General features: G+C 52.5%; 1 protein-coding gene across 1 annotated transcript in view; it reads right to left on the minus strand.

The window, feature by feature from the left end:
- Positions 1–1250: 1250 nt before the first annotated feature.
- The window catches only part of CACNA1B (calcium voltage-gated channel subunit alpha1 B), a 308761-nt gene continuing 283725 nt past the window's right edge, over positions 1251–26286 (minus strand). The window contains 9 exon segments of the mRNA XM_032708038.1: positions 1251–2700; positions 4742–4950; positions 6062–6269; positions 10791–10901; positions 11491–11617; positions 12610–12737; positions 13798–13907; positions 15076–15183; positions 17419–17527. Of these exon segments, the coding sequence (XP_032563929.1) occupies positions 2164–2700; positions 4742–4950; positions 6062–6269; positions 10791–10901; positions 11491–11617; positions 12610–12737; positions 13798–13907; positions 15076–15183; positions 17419–17527 (1647 nt within the window). The 3' untranslated portion in view covers positions 1251–2163.

Consider the following 26286-nt stretch of genomic DNA (forward strand, 5'->3'; position numbering starts at 1 on the left):
TAAGCAACCGCTTCATCTGGAGAAGCTTCACAGTTCTGGGGCTTGGGAGATCCTCTGAAAAAATTCCTCTGTGAAACCCACTCCTCCTTCCTAACAGGGTTTTTAGGGATGTGCTCGTCTGGCACCTCCCACCCTTCTTCCTTCCACCTTTATTCCTTGTGTCCTCTGGTCACCCTGTGCCCCAAAGCAGCCCTACAACAGCTCAGCAGAGCCAGGGATGGGAGGTCCTGCCCAACCTTTGCTTCCAGCCTCCCTCCCCGGCAGCACAGCGTGTTTGCCCCTTTGCCAGGCTCACAGTGCAGAAATCCACAGGGCACAGAAGAAAGAAATCATCCAACACAAGAGTCGTTGCAAGAACACAGAAATCTCATCCCTGAGAATCAGAGTTAGAGGTTTTGATTATTATTATTATTATTATTCTTTTGATCTTCTCTTAACAGGCAATAAAACCAAGGCTCACTCCAACTGCCCTCCACACGGATGATGCCCCACGGAGCACGGCCAGAGCTCTCACAGTCCGGGTGAGACGCTGCTCCTCCTGCAGGAGCATCCCTGCAGATGCTGGACTTTTCCACCTGCATCCCTCCCTCAGCACAAGTCAATGAGAAAAGGACGGGTTTGTTTGCTGCAATCACTCCCCTCCCACCGGTAAAACCAAATCAAATCAAATCAAATCAAATCAAATCAAATCCTAAATGAAAATAAAAAAAGGCCAACAAAACCCAAACCAACCCCAAAGCGTGTCTGCCTTCCCCGCTGGAAGCTTCCAACCTGGCACTCGAGTGCACTCTTGGGGCGGTGGGAGCCCCGTGGACCCTCCAGGGCGAGGGGCTCTCCGGGCTCTGCCCTCCCTCCTGCCCCTCCTGCCCTCCCCACGCTCGCCCAAGGTCTGATGCATCGAAGCAAAGAGGTTGCATCGTCACTGTGAAAGATTTCAAAGGTTAGGCACTTAGTAGTGAACAACTGGAGCATTCGGTAGAAACGGTGGGACCTGGAATGACAATTGGACTAATTCTCTACATAAAGAGTAAATTTTTTTTTTCTCTTTTTTTTTTCTTTTTTTTTTTTTTTACTGTACAATTTACAAAAATGCACACAATGAAAAGTTAAAGTTCTATCTAATAGCTTGATATAAAACCAATAACATTTCTTCTTCTCACCCCTACGCTTTTTCCTCTTTTTTTGTTTGTTTTGTTTTGTTTTTTTCCCTTTTTTTTCTTTCAGGATAATTTTTTTTTTTTTAAGTTGTGGTGTTTTTTTGTGGTTTTTTTTTGCTAAATCAAGCTTATATTGTAAACAAGACAAAACAGTGAGGGGCGTGTCGCAGAGAGGGGCGGAATGGAAAGTCTCAGCAGCAAGGAAAACAGTCCTTACAAAGTAGCTCTCCTGTGGTTTTGTGGTGTGTCAGTGTGAAGGACCCGATGTGGTGGGTGGGGTAAGAGGGACCCCCACGGCAGCGCTGTCACAGCAGGGTCCCGGCTGCCGGGGTCACCTCTGGGGGGGGTGGCACCAGCTCTGCCAAAAAGGAATTCCTGTGGCTGAACATCAAGTCCCAACGGACTGTCCTTTGTTCCGGGCTGTGTTCCTCCTCTCCCAGTTGCTCGGGTACATCTCTCCCTTCGGAGCGGCCGACGAGGCCGAGCGCGGGCGTGATCCTTGTCCCCGCGTGTCCTTTGAGACCCCCCACTCCCACCCTGACCGGGGAGGGGAAAAAAATGATGCTGATAAATTAACTGAGAAATAGCCCAACAGAAACTGCGCCGATCTCGGGAAGGATGGACAGTCTGCTCTTCCACCGCCGAAGGTGAGGATCCCTCTTCGCTCGGCTTCTCGCCTCTGTCGCCAACTTGGCACCTGGTGCGTGTCTGTGACTAGACAGGGCAGTGGGGAGGCGGGCCAGGGGGGACAGAGAGATGTGCTGCCTTCCCCCAAAGGAGGGAGCCTTCTTCCTCCGTTTGTCTAGTGCAAAAAAAAAAAAAAAATAAAAAAAGAAAAAAAAAATTAAAAATAAATAAAGAACAAAGAGAGGAGAGAGGCTGCAGGAGCGTCTCCGGCCCCGGGGGCGCAGAGCAGTTCTCGTGGCAGGGGCTGCCCCGCCGGCCTTCCAGATGATAAAACTCATCATAATTAAACCCGCCCGCCGCGGAGGGCTCTGCCAGGCCGCTAGCACCAGTCGTCCTCGTCAGCTTCGTGGTAGTAGCTACGTCCTCTGGTGCCGGCGCCGGGGCCCGTGTTGAGCCCCAGCGTGTAGTGGTAGCCGTTGGGCACGCGGCGGATTTGGTGCGACTGGGAGGTCAGGGAGGAGACGTAGGAAGTCCTTGAGGAGCGCCCCGAGTTGGTGGCCACGGCCTCCTCGAAGGTGAGCGTGTCCTCGGGCGCGGCGCGCGAGGGGCTGTCGGCGTCGTCGCGGGGCCCCAGGTAGGGGTCGGAGCCGGTGCGGGCCACGGGCGGCGGAGGCGGCTGGTGCTCCCCGCGGAGCAGCGCGTTGTGCTCCGACAAACCGCGGCTCAGGCGTCCCGGGGAGAAGGTGGGGAGGCCGGGTTGGATACTGGTGAAGTGCACGGGCGAGGAGTTAGCGGTCTTGTAAGTGATGCTGGGGCGTGGGGTCAGTGGAGTCTGTGGGAGCTGCCTCCGACCCCGGCATGGGGTACTAGCACCAGATGTCGACAGCAAGGGGCTCCCATTAACTGAACCACTGCCCTACATAAAAATTGGAACAAAGCAAATCAAAAAATAAAAAAGGGGGAAACACCGGACAAACACAAAGGCAGGCAGGTGTAAAACAGAAGGAGAAGCAACAGAAGGGAGAGACAAGTCACAAGAGGGAAGAGAAGCAAAAAAGAGAGAGTTTAGACAAGCACGGTCAGGGGGAGGAGGTTCTCCAGAAATAATTCAACACGAGATGTAAAAGAGCTGGAGAGTTCAAAGTTCTGCGAGCGGTGAGTAAGGACAGGGAGGGGCAGAGCATCGGTAGGACGCAAACTGGGACACGGCTCCGACAGGAGGGGACACTGCCCGGGGGGAAGGACCCACAGCATACACAGGCTCCACATGCGCCTTACCTGGACTGGGCAGGAGCAGCTCAAAACCCTGCTTCGTTCGGGGCATTTTAGACAAAACCAAATCTGCTTTGGGGTGGATTTGTGCAGAACTTCACCCAAGGGTCGGGCTGGTCTAACGGGAGGGGTCCCTGCCCGTGGCAACGAGATGAGCTTTAAGCTCCAACCCTAACAGTTTTGGGGTTCTGTGATTCTGTTTCTGTGGTCAGAAGTGGACAGTGTGGGAGGAGGATCTGGGGGACTGGGTTTTTTTGCACATTGGAAATTACATGTATTTTGATTAAATAGCCATTTTCTGAAAAAATAACAACGAAAAGCTTTTGGGGCAGGCTTGAACTAACAATTTCCTTTAACAGAAATGTGTCACCTTCTCCTCTTTTATATTACACATTTGATTTTTGAGTGGTAGAACAGCCTGGCAGCTTTCCTGGGTTACTAATAATGACATGTGAGAGTGACCTAAGCTGCAGTAATTTAAAAAAATGCCATGAGTGAGAGGAACAGGCCCTTGTTTTGGCATTTGAGTTTACATTCTCCCAGGGCAGTACATGACCAGCCCTGTGAGAGTGTTTTAAAAATCCTTCAGCCTTTTGTGACCTAACATTTTGAGACCAGACCTTTAATTTTTAAAGAGCAGTTTTCCTTCCTATCAAACAATCGGGTTGTTGCTTGTCGGGCTGTCAATCAGTGCTTGTTCTGCTCTGCCTGGGTTTTCTCCTGTGGGGTTTTCCTGGCAAATCCAGCAGTGCTGGAGACTGCCTGGAGAAAAGGAGGCTCAGGGGGGACCTTCTGGCTCTCTGCAACTCCCTGACAGGAGGGGGGAGTCGGGGGGGTTTCGGGCTCTGCTCCCAGGGAACAAGGGACAGCAGAAGGAACGGCCTCAAGTTGTGCCAGGGAAGGTTCAGGTTGGACATCAGGAGGAATTTCCTCATGGAAAGGGTTGTTAAGCACTGGAAGGGGCTGCCCAGGGAGGTGGTGGAGTCCCCACCCCTGGAGGTGTCCAAGGAAGGACTGGCTGTGGCACTCAGTGCCCTGGGCTAGGCGACAAGGTGGGCATTGGGCACAGCTTGGACTTGATGGTCTGGGAGGGCTTTTCCAACCTTAATGTGATTCCACACTGTTTTGATAAGTACTGAGCTGCCTAAATTTTTTTTAAGGCATTTGCAAACTTTTTTTTAATCCAGGAAATGGTCTCGATAGTAAAAAAAATGGCGAGGTCTTTGTTCAAAACGTCCAACAAACCACTTCCTGCAGAAACATTCTGAACTTCCAAGACAAGAGCTGCCAGTTGTGGGGTCCCCCGGGCTGCTGTGTTGTGTTAGCAAGGATGCCCTTGGCAGTGGGGCCTTGGGCACACAGTGTGACTCTTGGGAATGGTCCAGGGCAGGACCAGGAGTCGGACTCGATGATATTTTGGGTCCCTTCCACCTCGGCACATTCTGTGATTCTGTCTCTGAGAAGCCTCGAGTCCCTCACTCTGTGCTCAAAAGCCACCAGGTGACACTTCCATGCCTGTTTTAGGTGTGAAGCCCCAAGTAGGACCCCGATGGAGACCCCAATCCACCCCTGCCTGGCTTCCCCTCCCCGTTCCGTCTCCGTTCATTTGAGCAAAACACGGAAAAGGCGCACAGACAAACCCCTGGGAGACCTCAGGGCTGCTGTCCCACCCTGCCTCTCCTCACCTGTCTGTGTGGACCTTGCTCTGGGCCCCCGTTGGGGGAGGTGGGCCTGCTCTGCTCAGCAGACTTGGGCTGGGAGCGCTCCCGGCTGCCGTAGCGGTCGCAGGAGTAGAAGCGCTGCTTCTCGGAGGAGGAGGAGGAGTGCTGCTTCCTCTCCTGGGACCGCCCACGCTCCTTCTTGTCCTTGGCAGAAGACTCACCGGCCTGGGCTACTGAAAGAAGAACGTTGGTTAGGGGTCACCAGCGTGAGGGGCTCCTGGGTGTGCAGCAGGGAGGTCTTTGAGTTCAGGCAGGACCCCAAATCCCACCCGCCGGCCGGTGCAGGGAAGAGGACAAGTGGCCCCTCACTGTGTTGGCATTAAATTACACTGAGGAGCTTCGTGTTAGTAGAGGAGCTGCAAAGTTTGTCAGAGGCACAACGGTGGGGTGGGGGAGCCCAGCACAGCCTTCAGTTTGGAACAGTAAGATCCTGAGCTGGAAGAGATCCACAAGGATCATCTCATCCAACTCTTGGCCCTGCACAGTTCACCCCAACAATCCCACCCTGTCCCTGGGGAGCCTGGTCAGTGCCCAACCACCCTCTGGGGAAAGAACCTTTCCCTGAGATCCAACCTGACCCTGCCCTGACACAGCTCCAGCCATTCCCTGGGTGCTGTCCCTGCTCACACAGAGCAGAGATCGGAGCTGCCCCTCGGGAGAAGCTGCAGACCCTGGTGAGGTCTGACCTGGGGGCTGCACCAGCTCCATCAACAGGACCCTGTTGTGCTGCTTTTGTCACCTCCTGTGGCCCTCACTGTGTGGGCACTAAACCATACTGAGGAGCTCCATGTGTGTCCTGCTGAGCCTGACGCTGGAGGAAGGCAGGGAGTTCTGCAAACTGGATGGGCAAAAAAAGTGTCAAGTCCTTCCCACTAAATACACTTCTGCAGACTTTTAAAATCCACACAGGAGCTGCCAGGAGGGAGGTACCAGAAAATTCCCAACAACAAGGCAGCCAAACTGGTGACAAATGAACATTTCTTTTTGGGTTAATTGATGAAAAATGAACATTTCACTTTGGGTTTGATCATCTTCCTGCCTTATTCCAGGGACAGAAGCCCCCACTGACACCAAGGGAAGTGGCAAAGCAACCAATCCCCTTTCCATAAATCCTGGTAATGCCCTCCTTAGGGTAACAGGGCACGCACAGGCTCCCAAAAAACCTCAGGAGGCTACACTGAGAGTCACTAATTGCTTCTTCATTACCAAACCCATTGGTTTCACTCCCTAAATTCCCGTGCAACGAGGCCAGTGGGATCACTCACAAAGCCAGGAGACACTCACCAGCCTGTCCATCGGCCAAGTGATGGGCGGCCCTGTCCAGGGACTTCTGCTTCTTCTCTTTCCTGCGGTGGCAGCGGTGGTGGTGGTGGTGGTGCCCCTGCTCCGGGGGCATCCTCTCCAGGGAGTACTCGTAGAGGTGCATGGCATGAGGGCGCTGCGGGGTCAGCGTGGACACGGAGCGTTTCATGGGACTCGTGTCCGGGATGGGCTGCAAGGCAGAGGGAGGCACACGGAGCAGGGTGAGGGCAGGGCTGCCCCACTGCCTGGCACCCACCGTGGGCAGGGTCAGCGAGAGAAAGGGGCGAGGAGAAAAATGGTTAATTGGATCTAAGAGGAACGGCGGGCAGGAGGACTCGTGGGATGGGGGATCGAGCGCTGAATCGAGGGGCAGGTGTGAGCTCGGATGGCTGAGATGGGCTTTACTTCAGCAGAGTGCCAACCCACGGGTACCACGAGCCACAGGCAGCACTTCACAGCACACACAGCGGCACAGGGTCACCAGGAGGGCAGCAGGGACACGGGAGGGCAGCAGGGACACGGGGACAGCGCAGTAGCCAAGCGCCTCACAGAGAGAATCCTCCAAGACTAGTTTCACCCAAAGCTGCTTCAGGGCCTTTGTGGCCATCCCAAAGCATGAAAGCACTGCTGAGCATCACGTGGAGAGGGAGAAAGATCAGGGATAAGTGGGCAAGGGACAGGCCAAGCCACCGAGAAATTAATTCTGCCTCCCTGCAGGTAAGACAATCCCATGCAACATTCCAACCTCTCTTGTCCCACCATCACTCCTTGTGGCTGGGACAAGCAGGGAAGTGTGTATGTCCTGCAATTCTACCAGGACAACTCTAGAAATGAATACTTGGGTTTGGCATTCCCATTTTCCAATCATCTGTGGCCAAACATCTGGACACCGAGCACAGTAACCTGCCTTCCATGGCACTGCTGGACCCCCTGCCTGTGCCAGGGGCAGCTCCAGACTCTGTTCCCTTCCCTGTGGGTTCAAAGCCTTACAAAGATGCTCTGCAGAACCCAAGACAAGGTGGCAGGACAGGTATTCCCACAGCCTTCCCCACTGCCCAGCCACCAGGTAGAAAGCTCAGAAAAAGAGGAGCATTCCCATGTCTCCTTCTCTGCTGGCTCTGTGTGGAGACAGTGCTTCAGCCACCCTCTGGAGGCTTCCCTGGCTCTGAGGAGAGACCCCAGAGCACGGTGGTCCAGTCTGAGAGGGAAGGAGTTCAGGATGTTCTCTGCTCCCTCAGCCTCACACTCATTTGAATTCACAGTCCAAGAAGTGCCTCCAACAACACTCCTCGCAGAACATTTACTTTGCTCACTGTAACCTTTTCCAAAGAGCCCTGTATTATTTTTACTGTCTGTTCTGTTTTGTTTGCTTATCCTGAAACTCAGCTCTCTGAATATCCTGTGATATTTACCCAGTGCCAAGCCAGTTGTTTCACAGTTCTGCTCCTTATTTTCAGCGGAAAGAGCCACCCCCCTCCCATCACAGCCAGATTATCCTGGTTCTAAAGGTGCAATCTGGGCAGTTACCCAAATTTTGGTGCTTCCCACTGAAGGGCAGTTGTTTTTGTCACCTCTTGTGGTTCTCGCTGTGTGGGCATTAAATTATACTGAGGAGCTTCATGTTTGTCCTGCTGAGCCTGAAGCTGAAGGAAGGCAGGGAGTTCTGTAAACTGGATGGTCTGATGGGCAAAAAAAGGGACAAGTGGAACTCCTTCCCACTAAAAACACTTCTCCAGATTTTCAAAATTCAAAATCCACACAGGAGCTGCCAGGAGGAAGGTAACAGAAAATTCCCAACAACAAGGCAGCCGAACTGATGAGAAATGAACATTTCTCTTTGGGTTTGGTCCTGCTTCTGTGCTTCTGCCAGGGAATCTGGAATTCTGTGCTTATTCCACAGAAGTCCCCACTGACACTAAGGGAAGTGGCAAAGCAATGAATCCCCTTTCATAAATCCTGGCAATGCCCTCGTTAGGGTAACAGGGCACGCACAGGCTCCCAAAAAACCTCAGGAGGCTGCACTGAGAGTCACTAATTGCTTCTTCATTACCAAACCCATTGGTTTCACTCCCTAAATTCCCGTGCAACGAGGCATACGGAATCAAACAAAAAGCAGAACGAACAAATAAAATAAATAAAACAAATAAAATAAATAAAACAACCAAATAACACCCTCCCCCCCAGCTACCAGAGCGTGCGACGTGCAACCGTGGGTCGAGGGAACAGCAAAGTGGGAAGAGGGAGCGGCTGCATTGGGCTCCAGATGAGAAGGGGGGGAAAAAAGTAGAGGGTTCAAAGGCAGGTTAATCATTTCTTAGCATGAATTTAAGAGGATATACAACTTAGTGCAAACTACATACTGCCAGGTAACTCCCAGGCGACCGTGCTTTGCTCCTCTGCAAACAATTCGGACAAGATGAGAGACATTATTGGAAGCAGCCCCACAGTACAGCCATTGTCAGACATCACGGCAGATGGGCAGCAGACACCATGACGACCAGGGAGGGAGGGGATGGGGGCAGGACAGCAGACGGGGAGGTTGAAAACACGGGGAAGGCATATTTTTTTTAAAAAAAAGTGGAACGTAAAAAAGACAGAGGGACGGCGGGCGAACAGAAAGGGAGACAGCCAGAAACAGAAAGCATCGCAAAGGAGAGTTAGAAAGAACTCAAAAGTTTGGGGAGGGGCAGAGCAGCACGTGAGAGGGAGGGGGGAGGGGGGAGACACACACAGAAAGTACGTCAGTTATTCACCCAAAGCCACGACCAGTATTATTTACACGTGTATTATTAAATGAGGTTAGATCTGCTCAGGGATTCCCGGCCTGATTCACAACCAGATGAGGCACTTCCACGAGGGGCAGCGACGCCCTGGGGGACACAAACCACACACTTCTGCCAGGGACACTCCCTTCTGCAAAACCTGACTGCCACGGAGAGGAGTTTCCCAAGGAAAGGCTCGTGCTGCTGGCCTTGCTGCTGCCAACCGCATCCCCCTGCACGGGAAGATGCTACTGGTGCTGCAGGATAAAGGATAACTTTGTCTGGGAAGGGGGAAGGCAAGGAGGATGGGTTTGCTTTGGGGTCTGGTGCTTCTATTAAGCATGTTGAGGAGTGCTCCTGAGAACACAGTGAATCCCAGCTCACACAAAGGCTCAGCTTGTGAAGCCAGCTGGGAGATTCCCTGCTGAGGGGCAGCCTGTGCCAGCCCTGGCACACTGGCACAAAGATTCCATGTGCTGGAGCTGCTGCCGTGTGTGCAGAGCACAGGCTTTGAGTTTTAGGGTGCAGCAGCTCTTTCATGCTGCGTTCTTCCATTCCTCTCCATGGAGAGCAACGGAAACAGCCCCCAAAACCCAGGCTGCTCCCTCCTGATCAGGAATCAGGCCCTTGGAATGAGATGTTCTGACACACGGGAGGCAGGACAGTGGCTGGAGAGTGTTTGGGACAAACAGTCAGCAATGAACATGTGCAGTGGCCAGAAATGGTCTCTGACATCCTACACACTGAGCAGTGTCCACAAATTGCTGGAGAAGTAACTCTATGATGGGATTTCTTTAGGAAAAGCCACCCAAGGGATCTCCTGGACACCATTTCCCTGGACAAGAACAGTACAGCACATGCTGAGTATGGTGGGAAGGAGAAAAACCAGGATGCTCGGTGTCCCAGTGCAGCATTCCAGGCACAGGCTCCCTGCTGGGAGCACAAAGATTCCATGGGCTGGAGCTGCTGCTGTGTGTGCAAAGCACAGGCTTTGAGTTTTAGGGTGCAGCAGCTCTTTCATGTTCTGCTTCCCATGGAGAGCAATGGGAACAGCCCCCAAACCCAGGCTGCTCCCTCCTTTCATGTTCTGCTTCCCATGGAGAGCAATGGGAACGGCCCCCAAACCCAGGCTGCTCCCTCCTTTCATGTTCTGCTTCCCATGGAGAGCAATGGGAACGGCCCCCAAACCCAGGCTGCTCCCTCCTGATCAGGAATCAGGCCCTTGGAATGAGACACGACATGAGTGTGAGATGTTCTGACACGCGGGAGGCAGGACAGTGGGACAAACAGTCAGCAATGAACATGTGCAATGGCCAGAAATGGTCTCTGACATCCTACACACTGAGCAGTGTCCACAAATTGCTGGAGAAGTAACTCTATGATGGGATTTCTTTAGGAAAAGCCACCCAAGGGATCTCCTGGACACCATTTCCCTGGACAAGAACAGTACAGCACGTGCTGAGTATGGTGGGAAGAGGAAAAACCAGGAGGATGCTCGGTGTCCCAGTGCAGCATTCCAGGCACAGGCTCCCTACTATTCTGTCCTACATTCATCTAAGACAGTCACAGCACATCTCCTGATTTTTTCAAGGCCAAGGCACGTGAGCATGTCCTGCTGGGCTGTCTGATGGTGACACACAGCTGGCAATGGGAAATACATGTCTTTCTCTGGCAAGTGGCATTGCCCCCAGTCAGTGAGGACACCCTTGGGTGGGCAGCCCTCAGCCCCAGCCAGAGGGATCCCACTGGGCTGCTTTTTGCTGCAACCAGAGGTGAGTAAAACCGGGGACAGCGCTGTGACTACACACCAATACCTGCTGGAATAAAAGTCTCCTGTCTCCAGATCAGCAAACATCTCCTAAAACAAACATCCACAAGCAACACAACAAGCAGAGAGAGCAGCCCCTGAGTTCCTGGCCCCCTCCAGCAGTGAGGACTCCCCCGCTCACCTTGGTTTCGGCAGCCAGGCGTGGCATGGAGGCCGCCCGGCCCTGGCTCTCCAGGCCTGGCTGGGGCTCTCCATTGGCAACTGTGGGGCTGATTTCCCTCATTTCTACCACCTGATGGAAACATGACATGTTTTCAGTAGCAAGAACATGAACATCAGCTTTGAAGCCATCACCTGAGCTTTGAAGCCGTCACCTGAGCATGCTTTGCTAGGTTGGATGTCATCGTGAGGAGATGGTGGGATGGGACAGAGAGTAAATGAAGAGCTGTGGAGAAGGTTACTCTCTGTCTGCCGGGCTTTCTGCAGCAAGGACAGCACTGGGCTGGGCTCTTCCACCAGCCACGAGCCCCAGGTGTGACCTGTGAAACCCCTCACCCGAGCTGGGACACTGATGGCACTGGGACTGAGATAATGGGAAGAGATAACCTTAGGTAACCTATTGCAGCAAGACAGAATTCCATGGAAAGGGTGTCCCCATCACAGCTGTGGAAGCTGTTGGGATTTGGTCTTCCCCCATAAGCAAATTTGGGGTTGTAAGAGCAACACTTGCCTCACAGGGCAGCTCTACCATTTCATGCAGGTCGCCCTCTCTTCACCTGGTTTCCTGAACATTTGCTACGATATCTAAAGTCCTACCACAGTTGTGGAATCTCCTGCCCCTCACCATGCCCTGCCCTCCCACCTGCCCCCCGCGTGCTCACCCGTTCGATGGGGATCTCCTCGGAGTGGCCTCGCTCAAAAGCCGGGGTCCTGGTTTCATAAAACACGTCCTGGGTGCGCTGGGTCCCCCAGGAGCTGGACTCTCTGATCCCCCCCTCTGGGGCTGGGCTGCCAGAAGGAAAAGGGGGAAGGAAAAACAGTCACTCCTTCGCAAAGATGATTTTGCTGAACTCGCAGTGTGGTAAACTTGGGAAACCAGAGCTGCTGGTGAAACTATCAGGTCCCCTGGGTTTTCCCAGGATCACATCCGACAGAGCCTGAAGATCCCATGGGAACAAGGAAATCACAACAGCCGTATTTTTTTTTTTTTTTTCCAGTAACTGAGAAAAGCAATTTCTGTGACTTAATTCCTGATGAAGAAGAACGAAGAATTTTGGAGCTCGGGCCAATTCTGTGAGCAGGACAGTTGGACAGTGGTCAAACACCAAAACTAAAGGACATTCACTCAAAGCCCAGTGGTACCCACAGGTTTCACTGCTGAGCCACTGGTGGCTTCCCAAATGCCCCCATCAGGGTTGTTTGGGATGTTTAAACCTCAGATGTCTATCCCTAAAAATCCACAGCAGTTGTGTGACCCACACAAGTCACCTGGAGAGCAGGAAATGGAGAATTCCTTAGGGAATTCTGTTCCTAGAACCGTTTGGAAAGCTCTTTGGGGAGGGATTATTTAGCCCAAAGAGACACATTCTGTCATGGCAAGTCTAAAGAAGCTCTTGCTGCTACCAAGTGCCCTGAGCTCCAGGGATGACCTTGTTCCCAAGGACCCCCTGGACTCCCAGGAACTCCTTGGTGGTCTGGGGTTTGTTTGGTTGTTTTGCAACGATCCCAAATTCCTGCGAGGAAACTCACGCTCACAACCACCCACAATGGAAAGTTGTGCCATGAAGATTCAAGGGAGACCATTGAGGAAACACAGAGGTCTGGAGACCCCAATGTTCTCCACAGGCAGCAGCGGGAAGCAGAGACAGACGGAGGCGTTTCGGAAGCCACCAACGGGAATCATCCCAGCCATGGTCTGGTGTTGGTGTTCCCACTTCCAGAGCCACTGAACCCAGTGGACACACCCAGTGAGAGCTTTGGGGGGGTCAGGGGATACTCACAGAGCCCCCCCGTTGTTGAGGGAGGCCGAGCTCTTCTGGCGCAGGAAGGCCTTGGCGTTGTTGAACGCTGTGGGCTGGGTCTGCTCCAGGGTGGCCTTCAAGGGGTGGAACAGGGACACTGGGCCAGGCTGCCAAGCACAAGGGAAGGGTGTCAGAGGCACAGCTGGCATGGGCTGAAGGGCTTTTAATAAAAGTTCACTTTGCCACGCTGGGAGATGAGCCCAGCACAAAGCCCAGCCCAGCACAAAGCCGAGCCCAGCACAAAGCCCAGCCCAGCCCAACCACGGCTGGGAGAGGCTCTGAAGGACCTGCTGCCCTCAGCTTTCTGCAAGTCTAGTCGTTGTACTGCAATCCCCCATCCCTCTAAGTGTTCTCCCAGACTGGGATTTCCCTCAGGGATGGGATTTCCCTCAGGTTGTGACACAGGCTGTGCTGCAGCCACCCACGTGCAGGACAGATCTTCATGCCCTGCTGGAGCTCAGCTGGATGATCATCCTAAAAACAACAGCTATTTGTCCTACTGGAAACCACTGGGGTTTCAATCCCAAGCCATTTGTGTGGAAATATCACAGAATATTCAGAGTTGGAAGGGACCCCCAAGGATAATCGAGTCCAACTCTTAAATGATGAGCCCATAATATTGCCATTATCAGCACCAAGTTTTAACCAACTGAGCTAAACTCAGGGTGGAAATACTTTCAAGAAATACTTCCAAGAAATTGCAAAAAAACTTAAAATCTATTAGAGCCAAAATGTTTTTGAATAATTCCCATTAGAGCCCAAATGATTTTCAATAATTCCCATTTTCAAAAGCAACTCACAACATTTTACAGCCAAACTACCCTCAGCTTTCACTAATTCTTTGATCTCCCCCAAAGAAATCTTCTGGTGTTCCCCAGTCCCTGGGCCACTTCTGAAAACAGGATTTAGACTGTCAAACATCAGCTGACATTTTTTGAAAAAAAGTCTTTCTGGATCTCCCGGAGAAGGCGACTGTAACAATTTTTTTAAAATAGTTTTTCAGAGAGACTTTCAGGAGGGGTTTTGATTTTTGAGACAGCATTTTCCAACCCTGCCTGGAGAAGAATGCAGACTTTCTGGATGAAACTTGCTGGTGAGAGCTGCTCAATGCTGGAAAAGGGGCTGCCCAAGAGGGAGGATGGAGTAAAACACCTTTTTGGTGGGTACCTGGCAGAGGCCTCCGGGGGGTTGGACTTGTTCCCTGCTGTTCTTATTCTGCTTGTAGAAGTCAAATATCATCAGTGCTGCGTAGACCTTCCCCACAGTCATTTCATCAGCTGCCAGAGGAGGGTGAGACATTGAAACATGAAAAAATTCCAAGGATGAGAAGCACAAGATAAGTCAAAAAGCACAAAAAATAACAGCAAATGGGTACAAAAAACAAGGAGAGGAGAGAAGAAACATCAGAATAATGAGGCAAAATGGACACAGAAAACAGGGGAAAGAAAATAATGATGAGGAGAAGGTTACAACAGACTTCTTCAGCTCTTTGCCTCTTGCTGCCTCTCCCATCTGAGATCAAACACAGAGATCACGCAGCAAAAACCAGGCAGGAAACCTCTGTGGCATTGTAAGCACTGCTGAGAGAACTGCTAAATTCATGCCAGATCCACAGCCTGCTTGTTATCAAGAAAAAAAAGCCTCATTCCTCTTTGTTTGAATTACAGTCAACCTGGGCATAAGGGGCTAAATAAACATTTAAAGAGCATTTCATTTTTCCAGATGTCTTTTTCCACCCTCAGAGAGCCAGAACCAGCCCTTCCCAACGCAGCATTGGAGCACTCACCATGGAGCAGGGATTTGGGGCAGCAGGTACAGAGGCACCAAGAGAGGAGGGCAGGGAAAGACTTAAGCAGTCACTGCCCAGTGATTGGCACCTCCTCAGCAACCTCATTTCTCTTAATTAACAGAGCCCTTATTGCTCTGCACTGCCCCTCATTAATCAGGAACCCAGAAGCCTTGGCTGGGCAAACTTTCCATTTTCTCAACACGTTCTCCCAGGGCATCATCAACCCAAGGGCCTTTAGCCCCAAAACACCTCACTTCTGATTCTCTGAGTTCTCAGCAAACTGTGATTTTCTTCTCCTGGTTTTCTGGAGCTCAGATGGGAGAAACTGCTCTCCCATCCTGCAAGGCACAGGCTGGAGGCTGACAAAGCCCTGGAAAAGGCCACACTCTTGGCCTTCTTGCCACTGTTTTGTGGTTCTTTTCCCCTGTGTACAGAAAATCTCCTGTAGCATCGTGAAGTCCACGCCTAGATGTGATCTCAGCTTCTCTGATCCCTGTGTGCCCATGGTATGGCAGCACAGAGGATGCCAAGAAGCTGATTCCACATGACTGTGTGCCCAGATGGGGCTTGGGACAGCTCAGGCAAGGAGGGGGAAACCTTTTCTGGGCTTCTTTAGTGCCTGGGATGGATCCAGTGCTTGCTGCTGAACCACTTACGTTTGTGAGGAGGCACCAGCAAATCCAGAGTCTTCTGGGACAGGTTGGGCCAAACCAGGGAGATCTCCTTTCTCAGCTCAGCATCACACTGGTGCTGTTTAACTCCACCTGCAGAGAGGGAGGGGAGAGGGAGAGGCACAGGAGGGAGAGTGAAAACCCTTGTCCTGGCAGCACATCCCAGCATTTGCATCCTCATCCTTCCATTCCTTGAGAAGGGGGAGCCAGCACAGCTGCAGCAGATGTGGAGAAGGGAACTGGTGGTTCCCTCCATGAAAACAATGTGTGAATCCAACAGGACCATCATCACCTCAACCTGCTCACCCTCTGCTCTTACCTAGGGCTTAAACTTAAGCTCAGACTTGCTCCACCTGACTGCAGGTGCCTCCTGCTTTAGGGCACTGGGAAGCGCCCCCAGGAAGCAGCAGCACCTCCCAGGTGGGATTCAAAGGAGGTGTTGGACTTGAATCATGGAATGATTTGGGTCAGAAAGCACCTTAAAGATCCTCCAGCTCCGTGGGCAGGGACACCTTCCACTGAGCAATGCCATGAGGGCTTATAAACCCTCTCTGCCACCAACTCTTCCCAAAATCTCTGGCAGTGAGACACTGCAGGTTGCTCTGTACCAGCAGCTCCATCTCAAGGTAAAACAGAGCTGAGCTGTTCAAAGGGGCAAAGGGAGGCCTTAATACAGCAGTGGGAAGTGATTAAAGGCTGTGTGAGCCAACAGGGCAGCTCCCAGCTGAATGCTCTGCACAGGAGCCAATTAACTAGTTCATCTGAATGACAGAGATTATTTTTCTAAGAGAAAAGTACTGGGAGGAGGCTCTGGGTACTCTGTTACACGGTGGTTTGAACTCCCACACAGCAGCTCATTAGGGAGGGTTTATTAAGGGCCTGTTAGTCCTACTAAAGACTCAATTAAATGTAGCACATGAAACCCATTCAAACGAGCTCATAACAACACAACAGGTCAAAACCTCACACCCCACAGCAGAGAGAAAGCAGAGAAAGAATCCAGTGCTATCAGCTGAGCTCTCTTCTCTGGTTCCTTCCAGGGGAGAGCCAAAAAAAAAGGGGGGGGGGGAGAGGAGAGGGGAGCCTTTTCCAGTTAAAAGTTACCATTGAGTTACCAGGTAACCAGAAGCTGAAAATAACACAAACTCTCAGCATCCTCAGCTAGAAGTTACTCCTGAAATAAGGTGCTGGTCTTTAAAGTCCCAGGAAATCCTAAAGGCATCCTTAGAAATGAGTGTCTGATGTGATGCTCAGCATCACTCCCCGAGTTTCACTCCCTTAGGGAGCCCCAGTGACCTCCAAAGTTTGTCTCCTTCCAGCAGTGCCAACCCAAAGCATCCGAGTTTCAGCAACACGTGAGGGGGGTGATTAACACAGGGAGGTTGCACTGCTGGCCTAAAACTGCTTAGGAAAGCACAAAACCCACCCCTGCCTTGCCCTGTGCTCATAAGAGCATTGTTACCTCCTGTTAACTTTTAAATTAGGCATAAAAGTGCTGGGGTCAGGCATGCCTTGATTGTGACCCCAGCCAGGCTGATTAAATGCTGTAGTGACCCAGAGAAAAGGCCAGTGTGTTTTATTACATTACAAAGTTTAATTGGGAAGTCAAGTAAACGCCTGATTAAACACTTAAATAATTTTATCTCAAGGCAGAATGTGGTTCAGGGCACTTGGAGTCAGTGCCTGGCTGCCAGCAGAGAGCAATTGGGAAGGAAGGGCTGGTTTTCCCCCGTGCTGGAATAGTTAAGGGGTGTGGAAATTCTCATTTCTGTTGAACAGCAATGAGCACACACAAGGATTCTTCTCCTTTGAGAGCTCTCCACTGGGATGGCCAAAGATCCCCAGGGATGCAGGCACCCCAAAGGCAGAGGAGCTCAGGATCCCTCTGTCCCTGCCCCAAAGCTCCCTTGCCCTCGGGTGCTGGCAATAGGAAAAGAGGATTTCCACCTGGAGCAGAATTCCTGTGGTTTTGAGAGGACACCAAGCCAGCAGATGAGCTGGGGGTTGAGCCACGTGTGCTCTCAGCAAACTGGAATTGTTTTCTGGTTTTCCAGAGCTCAGATGATAAAAATTGTTCTCATCCTGAAAACACAGGCTGGAGGCTGACAAAGCCACAGAAAAGCTCTGGAAGAGGCTACACAGGGCACTGGTTTCAGTTGGGGTTTTCCTGTATATAAGGAATGTGCTGTACCATAATGAAGTCCAAGTCCAGATGTGGTGTGACCATGGCACGGCAGAGAGGGTGCCAAGGAGCTGAACTGCCCTTGTTTCCTTTGCTGTGCCCTCCAGATGACTGTGCCATCCCCTCAGACATCCCCTCCCTCTCACCTGAGGCCAGTTTGATCTCCAGGGCAGTCCTGATCAGGGCCATCAGCGTGGATGTGAAGTGCACGGTCAGGTCCTCGGGGGAGATGGGCATGTTCATCCTCACCAGGCGCTGGGGAGGGAAACACTCGCCGTGAGGGTGGCTCAGGATTCCTCCCCCCACCCCGCCCTCCCCTCTGCCAGCCCTTCAAACACCCAGACTGAGGCATGGGGGAACTTTTTGTGTGCTGAAATGCAGCTCCTGGATCTCAGCTCCTGTCCAGGAGAAGGGCTGAAACACCACAGTGGCTCCAGTGGTTAAACAAGGGGGTTGCCAGCACTGCACTGCAATTCTACAGGGAGTTAGTTCTGCCAAAAGCAGCCAGTGGGGATGCTCCTCTGAACCCATTTCCCAGCCTGCTGCCCTGCTCCTGACAGTCTCCAGTGATGCTGTAGCTCCAGACACGTGGCTGGTACCCAAAGCAGCGATAAACCACAACCACCTCCTCCACCCTTTCCTACACCAGTTGCCTTCACCTAAATTTTGGTTCTGCAACAGCAGAAACTGCAACAAATGGGAGCTGGCAGCACTGAAGGAGGGGTTGCATCTGCAGCTCCATCCTGCACAGGGCTGTGCCCCTTCCAGCTGTGCCCCTTCCAGCTGTGCAGGTGGCCTGGCTGGGGAGTGGGATGTGAGGGAGGCACTTCCAGGGACAAGGAGGGCTTTGTACAGGAGATGTGCAGTCCCTGAGTGGGCTCATGGTGGGACCACCTCAGAAACAAGGCTGCTGAGCCCTGTGATGTGGCTCAAGCACCTGGGACAGTTTGGGACTGGCTGCTAGAAGGTAAAGGTGTCCACATCCTTCCCACTGGAGACCCCTGAGTTCTGGCTCCTCCCTCCTTGCCCTGTGGGCATCCTTGTCTCCTCCTTCCCTTCCAGTCAATGAGCTACACAGCCCCATCCAGACCTTCCCCATGGATTAACATGAGCAGAACTGTGACTGCCACCACGTTCTTTCAATCCAAAAGTGGAACAGTCCCTCAGGATCAGCATCTTCCAAGATTTGCAGACCTGGCAGCTACTCCTTCCCCCATCATCATCGAGGTCCACCTCTGACAGGGCAAATTCATCATTCTGGTAAGCAAGGAATTGCTTTGGAAAGCTGGGGCTCCCCTGAACACCTCTGGCAGCAGAGCATGGACGTGCTGACAGGGGGAAGGACTCTCCAAGCCTTGCTGATAACCCAAGCCACACATTTAAAGGATGGGTTTCTTCCCCTTCAGCAACCTGATGATTTATCAGCTCCTCAGCTCTCACCAGCTCTTTGAAAACGTCCTTGTCCAGAGCCACATCAGCCAAACCTCAGTGTTTCCACTCTCCAAGGGAATGTGGAGCCTGAGGAGGTCACTGGGGGTTGAGCTGCCTCAGGTGTAACCCCCAGGGGCAGCTTGGCCAGGGCCCCTCCCTGGGAGAGAATTTTTTCTGAGAGCTCCTTGAGCTGGTTTTTTTTGATCTCTAGCTCTGCACAGAAACCCTGTCTTTGTTTCCCAGCAGCCCCAAGTGCTGTCAGAGAGCTGTCAGTGGGCTGCAGACCCTCCCCTGGCTCTGGGCACAGGGCTGGCAGTGTTTTCCAGAGCTGCAGCTGCTGGTGCAGCCCCGCTCACCCTCCTGGCTGGCACAGGGAGAACGTGTGGCAGGAGCACCTCTGCTCATGGGCACATTTTTGGGGAAGGGAAACAGGTAGTGGGTGAGAGCAGGGACCTGCTGGAGCCTCAGGTGAGGTGAGAGGCAGAGTGGTCCCTGTGAGCCCTGATTCTTGCTCCTGTGCTTCACCCAAGCCAAGCCAAGCCTTGGTCACCCTTTCCATCCCTGGTTTAGCCTCCCTGCTTGGAGTAATGTCTGACACACAACTTCCCAGAGGTCTGAACTGAGCTGCCTCAGAATCACAGCCTGCTCTGGCTTGGAAGGGACCTTTAAGGTCATTTTATTCTCATCTCTGAGACAAACCTTAAAGATCATCTTCTTCCACCCCCCTGCCATGGGCAGGGACACCTTCCACTAGCCCAGGTTGCTCCAAGCCCTGTCCAACCTGGCCTTGGACACTTCCATTATTTATCTTTTCACACATCTTGGGTTCTCATTCCATGCTGGAGAGACAGGAGACCGGTGTAACAACCTCTCCCATCTCCTAAACTCTGAAACAAACCACTGGACTCTGCAAGATCTTCCTTCCAGCGTGCCCAAGGCCATTTTCCATGTCTGTCCAGCCTCAGAGACAGGGAAATCAAAGCCCAGACTTCCCTCCCTTTATAATTCATTGACAGTATCAAATGCTGGCAACACCACAGGTTTGGGTTTCTGTTCACTTGCGTCAATGAAACAGGATTTCAATTGAAATTTCTGCCCTCAGCACACAAAAAGTTGCAAAAAAATCCATCCATGAGAGTCCAGAGTTACCACTTGGAGCGTCCTACTGAATCCCACTTCAGTGGGAGAGAGTTAAGGGATGGAGAGAGAGAGAGAGAGAGAGAAGATGCATGGAAGTGAAGAACAAGCAGATGAGAAATAATTCCCCACAGGAGAGCTCTATCCTCACAAAAACTAGCCCCAAAAACTGGCACTGACACATCCCAGGTCTCCTCAGCTGATTTTCCAGACTGAATTCCCAAAGGACATGGAGGCAGAACGCAGGGCACGTCACAGCCCTCCTGTACAAAGGCTTTTCCTCCTAAATTTTAACCAGGAGCATTTAGGGAAAGGTTTTCCAGGGGGATTTTTTTTTACACGCTGAGCCAAACCCAAGGAGAAATTCTAGGCAGAGGTGCCACGAACAGGCACCTGGGAGAGGCTCTTCCCAAAAAGCACCTCCTTTCCCTCCTCTCCCTGCCCTTCCCTCCACACTCTTCCTGGTCTCCAGCAGCGTTTTTTCCATCCCAACTGTGCAAACTGGTCCAACTGGTCAACTCAGAGACCTTCAGGTCGCTGAGATTTCCAACCTGACAAGCCAGAACTGAGCAGAAAAAGTGGCTTTGTGCTGCTCCTCAGGCATCTCCCAGCCCCCCAGGCAGGGATGGGATGTCTCCCTCTCTCCATCAGGGTGGAAAACTGGGATACATCTCCCCATCCTTCCCTGACAACCAGTCGAGGAGAACTTGCTCAAGGTCAGCTGCAAGTTGCACCTCCCAGGGCAGAGCAGCTGCTCATTTTTTACCCCCAAAAAACAAGCCCATAAAATGAGCTAAAAGTGCCTAAAACCTTCTGCAGCCAAGCCCTGCAGGCCTCAGCCACAAAATCCTTCCCAAAATCAGGGAAATCCGCTTCCTTGGAAGCCTCTGAGTCGAGAAAATAACGTTGCTTAAAGAAATATATGGCATTTCTGGGAGACGAAGCAGTTGGGGGAAAGGAGTTGATTCATCTTGGATTCAAAATAGCTTTGCCACCAGGATGGGGGGGAGGGGAGGGAGGAGGTTGGTGAGACCTGAGCCCAAACCCAAACCCCCCTGGGCACCCAGGGGTGCCAAGGAATCAGCCAGACACTGGCACAGCCACCCCTGAGGAGGGGCTGGATCCCTGAACATCCCTGACCATTCCCTGGGGTGTTTTCCTAATTCCAGAAATGCAGCTGAAAGGCTCAAACGAGATGATATCTTCATTTTTTCCCCTCCATTATTACGAAACAACCTCATACATAAAAATATCTCCTTGTGCAAAGCAGGAAATTCCAATCCTTTCCAAACCACTTGCTAATTTTACCTGTATTTTAATTCCCTACAGGACCCCTAAAGGAACTGGAATCCAACTGAAAAGTGGGGAAATTTCTCAAATATTTTGCTTGACCCAAAATTTTCTCTTTGGAAAATTCATCAAGAACTTTTGATTTTCATCCTTAACCAGCAGAATAAAAATCCCAGTGCTGCTCATCCAGTAGGGACAACGAAAGGGTTAAAAAAACCTGAACCAGATGTTTAGACTGTACTTTTCCCTCAGTTTTTGCTGGTTTTTTTGTTTGAAGTTGTGCTTCCAGGCTGTGTCTCACGTTTTGGAATGGGATACAAAAACGTAATTTAAAAAGAAAAATTAAAAAAAAAATTAAAAACAATACTAAAAAAAACCAAAATAAAACAAAAAAAAATCCAAGATGAAACAACAACCAACCAAACAAAAATAACCAAAGGAAAACAAACCATAAAAAAAACCACAAAAACAAAACCAAAAAAAACCCACCCAAAAAAACCCCCAAAACCAACTAAAAAAAACCACAAAAATGGGGGATCCTAAAGGGGTGTTTTTTGGGGAGCAAAAAGGGGGCACCTTTGGGGGAAGTTGGGTCCTCTGGGGGGTCCCAGGCTGATTTTGGGGGGCCTGCAGAGCAAGGGGTAGTGCCGGGGGTCCCAGCCGATTTTGGGGGGTCAGGGCTGATTTTGGGGGTCCCACAGAGCAAGGGGGGAGTTCTGGAGGGAGTCTCAGATTTTGGGGGTCCTGCAGGGTCAGAGGGGTCCCAGGGGGGTGTCCCAGGCTGATTTTGGGGGGGTCTGAAAGAGCAAGGAGGATTTTGGAAGGGTGGGGGAGGTTAGGGTTGATTTTGGAGGTCTCACAGAGCAAGGGGTCATGTCAGGGGGTCGCAGCAGATTTTGGGGGGGTCATGGCTGATTTTGGGGGTCCCAGATAATTTTGGGGGTCCTGCAGAGCAAGGAGGGAGTTTGGGGGTTGTCTCAGGCTGATTGGGGGGGGTCTGGCAGATCAAGGAGGATTTTGGGGGTCCCAGCTGATTTTGGGGGGTCAGGGCTGATTTTGGAGATCCTGCAGAGCAAGGGGTGGTGCCAGGGGGGTCCCAGCCGATTCTGGGGGGTCAAGGCTGATTTTGGGGATCCCAGCTGATTTTGGGAGTCCCACAGAGCAATGAGGGGGTTTTGGAAGGGGTTCCACTGATTCTGGGGGTCCTGAAGAGCAACGGGGGGGTTCAGGGCTGATTTCGGGGGTCCGGTAGGGTCGAAAGGGGTCCGGGGGGGGGAGGGTCCCAGGCTGATTTTGGGGAGTCTGACAGAGCAAGGGGGATTTTGGGGGGGGAGGGGGAGTTAGGGCTGATTTTGGGGGTCCTGAAGAGCAAGGGGGAGGATGTTCAGGGCTGATTTTGGGGGTCCTGCAGGGTCGAAAGGGGTCCGGGGCAGTCTGACAGAGCAAGGGGGATTTTGGGAGGGAGGGGGAGTTAGGGCTGATTTTGGGGGTCCCAGCCGATTCTGGGGGTGATGCCGGGGGTGTGTCCCAGCCGATTTTGGGGGATCAGGGCTGATTTGGGGGGTCCCAGCCCATTTCCTCCCCGGGACGGGCGAGGAGGAGCCGCGGGCAGCAGATGGAGTCCCCGCTCCGGTTTCGCGGCCGCGCGTGGGGAACCCTCCTCCAGCCCTCGGCTTTAATTAGCAGGATTTGGAATCCTCCCCCTGCCGAGCTCGTTAATTCTGCGGCAGAGGGCCCCAGAGGCGGGAGCTGGGATCTTGTCTCCGGAGCCTCCTAATTAACTGTGAGCAGATAACGAGGGAAGCGAGGAGCGGAGGCTCCGCTCGGGTTCCCGGCGCGGTCAGGAGGCTCCAGACACCCCCCCCCCCCCCTCCCGGCTCCCGGGAGGGATTTAATTGCCAATAAACAAACACGTCGCTAACGAGGCACCAAAACCTTTGTGTCAACCGACACGATAAATGCCCTTTTTTTTTTTTTTTTTTTTTTTTTTCGCGGATCTTCTGCTCAGAAACTTCTCGGGCAATGTCCGAGTAGGAAATGCAGGGGAAATTCATCCCGGTGTCAAAAGCTGGGATAAAAAGTCTCCTGCTGACACAGAAAGCAGCACTGAAGAGAAGTATCTGCACCCTAAATTCTATTCACTGACATATTTCTCCAACACCAGCAGGCAGAGGAGAACACTGAGTTAGGAATGCCTGGAAAAGTGGCTGGCACCCCGACGGATTTGAATTACTAAGAGCACCCCATCAGCAGCTCCCGAGCAGCCTCTGGGACAAGAACTGCCCTGGGAACGATCCCCAGACGTGAATAAATTCGGGACAGTGAGAGAGCTGCTGTGGGAAATGAGGCTGAGTTTGGTGAATAAATTATTGGCTATGAATAATTCACCCCGACCTAGTTGTAATTATTCTGCTCTCATTTAACTCTTCTCTTGGCTTCAGAGAGGCTGCTCATGGGCTTCTTCCCTCCTGCTGCATCCTGGGGTGGGTGAGGAGCCAGTCCAGCTCTGAGATCTCCCCACAGAATCACAGACTGGTTTGGGTTGGGAGGGACCTTAAAGCTCCTCTCATTCCTCCCCCTGCCATGGGCAGGGACACCTTCCACTAGCCCAGGTTGCTCCAAGCCCCATCCAACCTGGCCTTGGACACTTCCAGGGATGGGGCAGCCACAGCTTCTCTGGGCAACCTGTGCCAGGGCCTCCTCACCCTCACAGCCAACAATTCCTTCCCAATATCCCACCTAACCCTGCCCTCTGGCAGTGGGAAGCCATTCCCTGTGTCCTGTCCCTCCATCCCTTGTCCCCAGTCCCTCTCCAGCTCTCCTGGAGCCCCTTTAGGCACTGGAAGGGGCTCTCAGGTCTCCCTGGAGCCTCCTCTTCTCCAGGCTGAACAATCCCACCTCTCCCAGCCTTTCCTTCCAGCAGAGCTGCTCCAGCCCTCTGATCCTCTTGGTGCCTCCTCTGGACTCTCTCCAGCAGCTCCATGTCCTTGCTGTGCTGTTCCCCAGGGCTGGAGCAGCTCTGCAGGGGGGTCTCACCTGAGGGGCAGAATCCCCCCTGCCCTGCTGCCCACACTGGGGGATCAGCCCTGGAGCCTTGGCCGTGTCAGGAAGTGCTGAAGGGAAAAGCAGAGCCCTCCCAGTCCCTGCAATGAATCACTCCTGAAACAGGGTGTGCAAAGCCACGTTTGACAGCACCAAGAGAACCCCAAAACAAAGCCAAGAGCCCTGTTGGGCTGTGCCAGCACTGCCCTGCAGCACCACCAGGGCTTCACCTGGAGCTGCACTTGGACAGAGGGGGAGATGTGTCTGCTGCCAGTGTCATCCTCTCCTGGGAAGAAGAGGACCCTGAAGAGCAGAGGGGCAAGGGTTGGGTCATTCCCTCTCCTAGCACCACACCATTCCAAAGACTGTTACTCCAGGCTCTCAAAAAACTCATCCTCCAACCCCCTCCTGGAAATACCTGGATCTCTCTGGCACTGCAGTGCCACAGAGATTCCATGGCATCGTGGGCTTTTCGGTCTCTCAAAAGAGAAGGAAGAGGTTCTGTGGTGCCAAGGCTGGAGTCATTCCAGGTGACAGCAGAGCTGGCTGCCATCTGCCCTCCCTGCTACTCCTGAGGGCACACAAAGCCCTGGAACCTTCTCTCTGACAGGCTGAGTCTGTCTGAGAGGCCTCAAAGTCTCAAACATGAGTGTAAAAGGGGGGAAAAAACACCCTCCTCTGAAAATGGGCAAACGAGCAAATCTCAAGACACCGGAGTGAAGTCAGAGTGGTTTTCTTCCCTCTTTCCATCTGACTGGGTAGAAGAGACTTTTAAATTCATAGAATCACAGAATCCTTTAGGATGGAGAGCTCTAAGGTCATTGAGTCCAACCCCTGACCCAGCACTGCCAAGCCACCCCTAAGCCATGTCCCCAAGTGCCACATCTACACCTGTAAGGTTTTTAAATCCCTCCAGGGATGGGGGCTGACTGGGGCTGCTGTGCCAGTGCTTGACAAGCCTTTTGGTTAAGAAATTTTTCCTGATGTCCAACCTGAACCCCCCCTGGAACAACTTGAGGCTGTTTCCTCTCCTCCTGTCCCTTGTTAACTGGAAAAAAGACTCCTTCTGGCTCCCCCCTCCTGTCAGGGAGCTGCAGAGCCAGAAGGTCCCCCCTGAGCCTCCTTTTCTCCAGGCTGAGCCCCCCCAGCTCCCTCAGCTGCTCCTGCTGCTCCAGACCCTTCCCTAGAAACGCTCCAGCCCCTCAATGTCCTCCTTGTAGTGAGTGGCCAGGAACAGAACACAGCAAAGTGAGTCCCTTCCCCTTTTTTCCCCCACCCCAGTGCAGGATAGAGCTCTCCTGGTGCCCGAGAAGCACATCCAGAGCATCCCAGCCATGCACCTCCAGCAAGCAGCAAGCCAAGCCCACGGAGCTGCAGAGGCTGGTCAGGCTGACCAAGGAGAACAGTTGAGAAAGGGGAGCCAGAAAACAGCAGAAAGGAAGGAAAGCAGCCAAGGAGGCTGCCAAGAGGGGAAAATCCAACCAAAACCACGGTGTGCACGGACTGAGAAGGCAACACGGACGAAGACAGGGAGGGAAAACACACAAAACCTTCAAAGAGCACTGGGAAAAGTAGATATGGAAGGAAAAAGGGTGGGTACGTGGGGCAGAAGAGCTTTTGCTGGACAGGACAGTGAGGTTTTTTAACAAACCTTTTGGTTCAGAGGGAGAGAGGAAAAACAGGGCAGAGACAAAGCCCTGGCTGCTGGTGACACTGCTGTCCCTGTGCTGGCTCTGGGTGGGGGGTCTGACCCTGCACTGCCCTCCCCAAGCCTCCCTTGAGCTGTGGGAGGACAACAGGGGTGACACTGGTGGGGGGCACCTGGCAGGAGCAGGGCAGGGGATGCCACGAGCCACACACAATGTCCAGGGATTGATGCTCCAGTGTGGCTCCAGGGATGTGCTGCACGTGGAAGTGGAGCAGGGAAGGAGCAAAAACCAGCTCTGTGTCCCCGTGAGGGTTTGCTTTGTCATCAGCTGGAAGGAAGGGGGCAGCCCAAAGTGCAGCCTTGCACCATGGGGAAAAAACCTCTGGTCTGGTCTGAAGTTTGTATTTCTGTAGTTCAGGGCTCTTTGGTAACGTGTAAAATGAATGTGATCCTCTCCAAGCTCAGA

Source organism: Chiroxiphia lanceolata, chromosome 21 (genome assembly GCF_009829145.1).
Source record: "Chiroxiphia lanceolata isolate bChiLan1 chromosome 21, bChiLan1.pri, whole genome shotgun sequence".
In the NCBI taxonomy this organism is placed as follows: domain Eukaryota; kingdom Metazoa; phylum Chordata; class Aves; order Passeriformes; family Pipridae; genus Chiroxiphia; species Chiroxiphia lanceolata.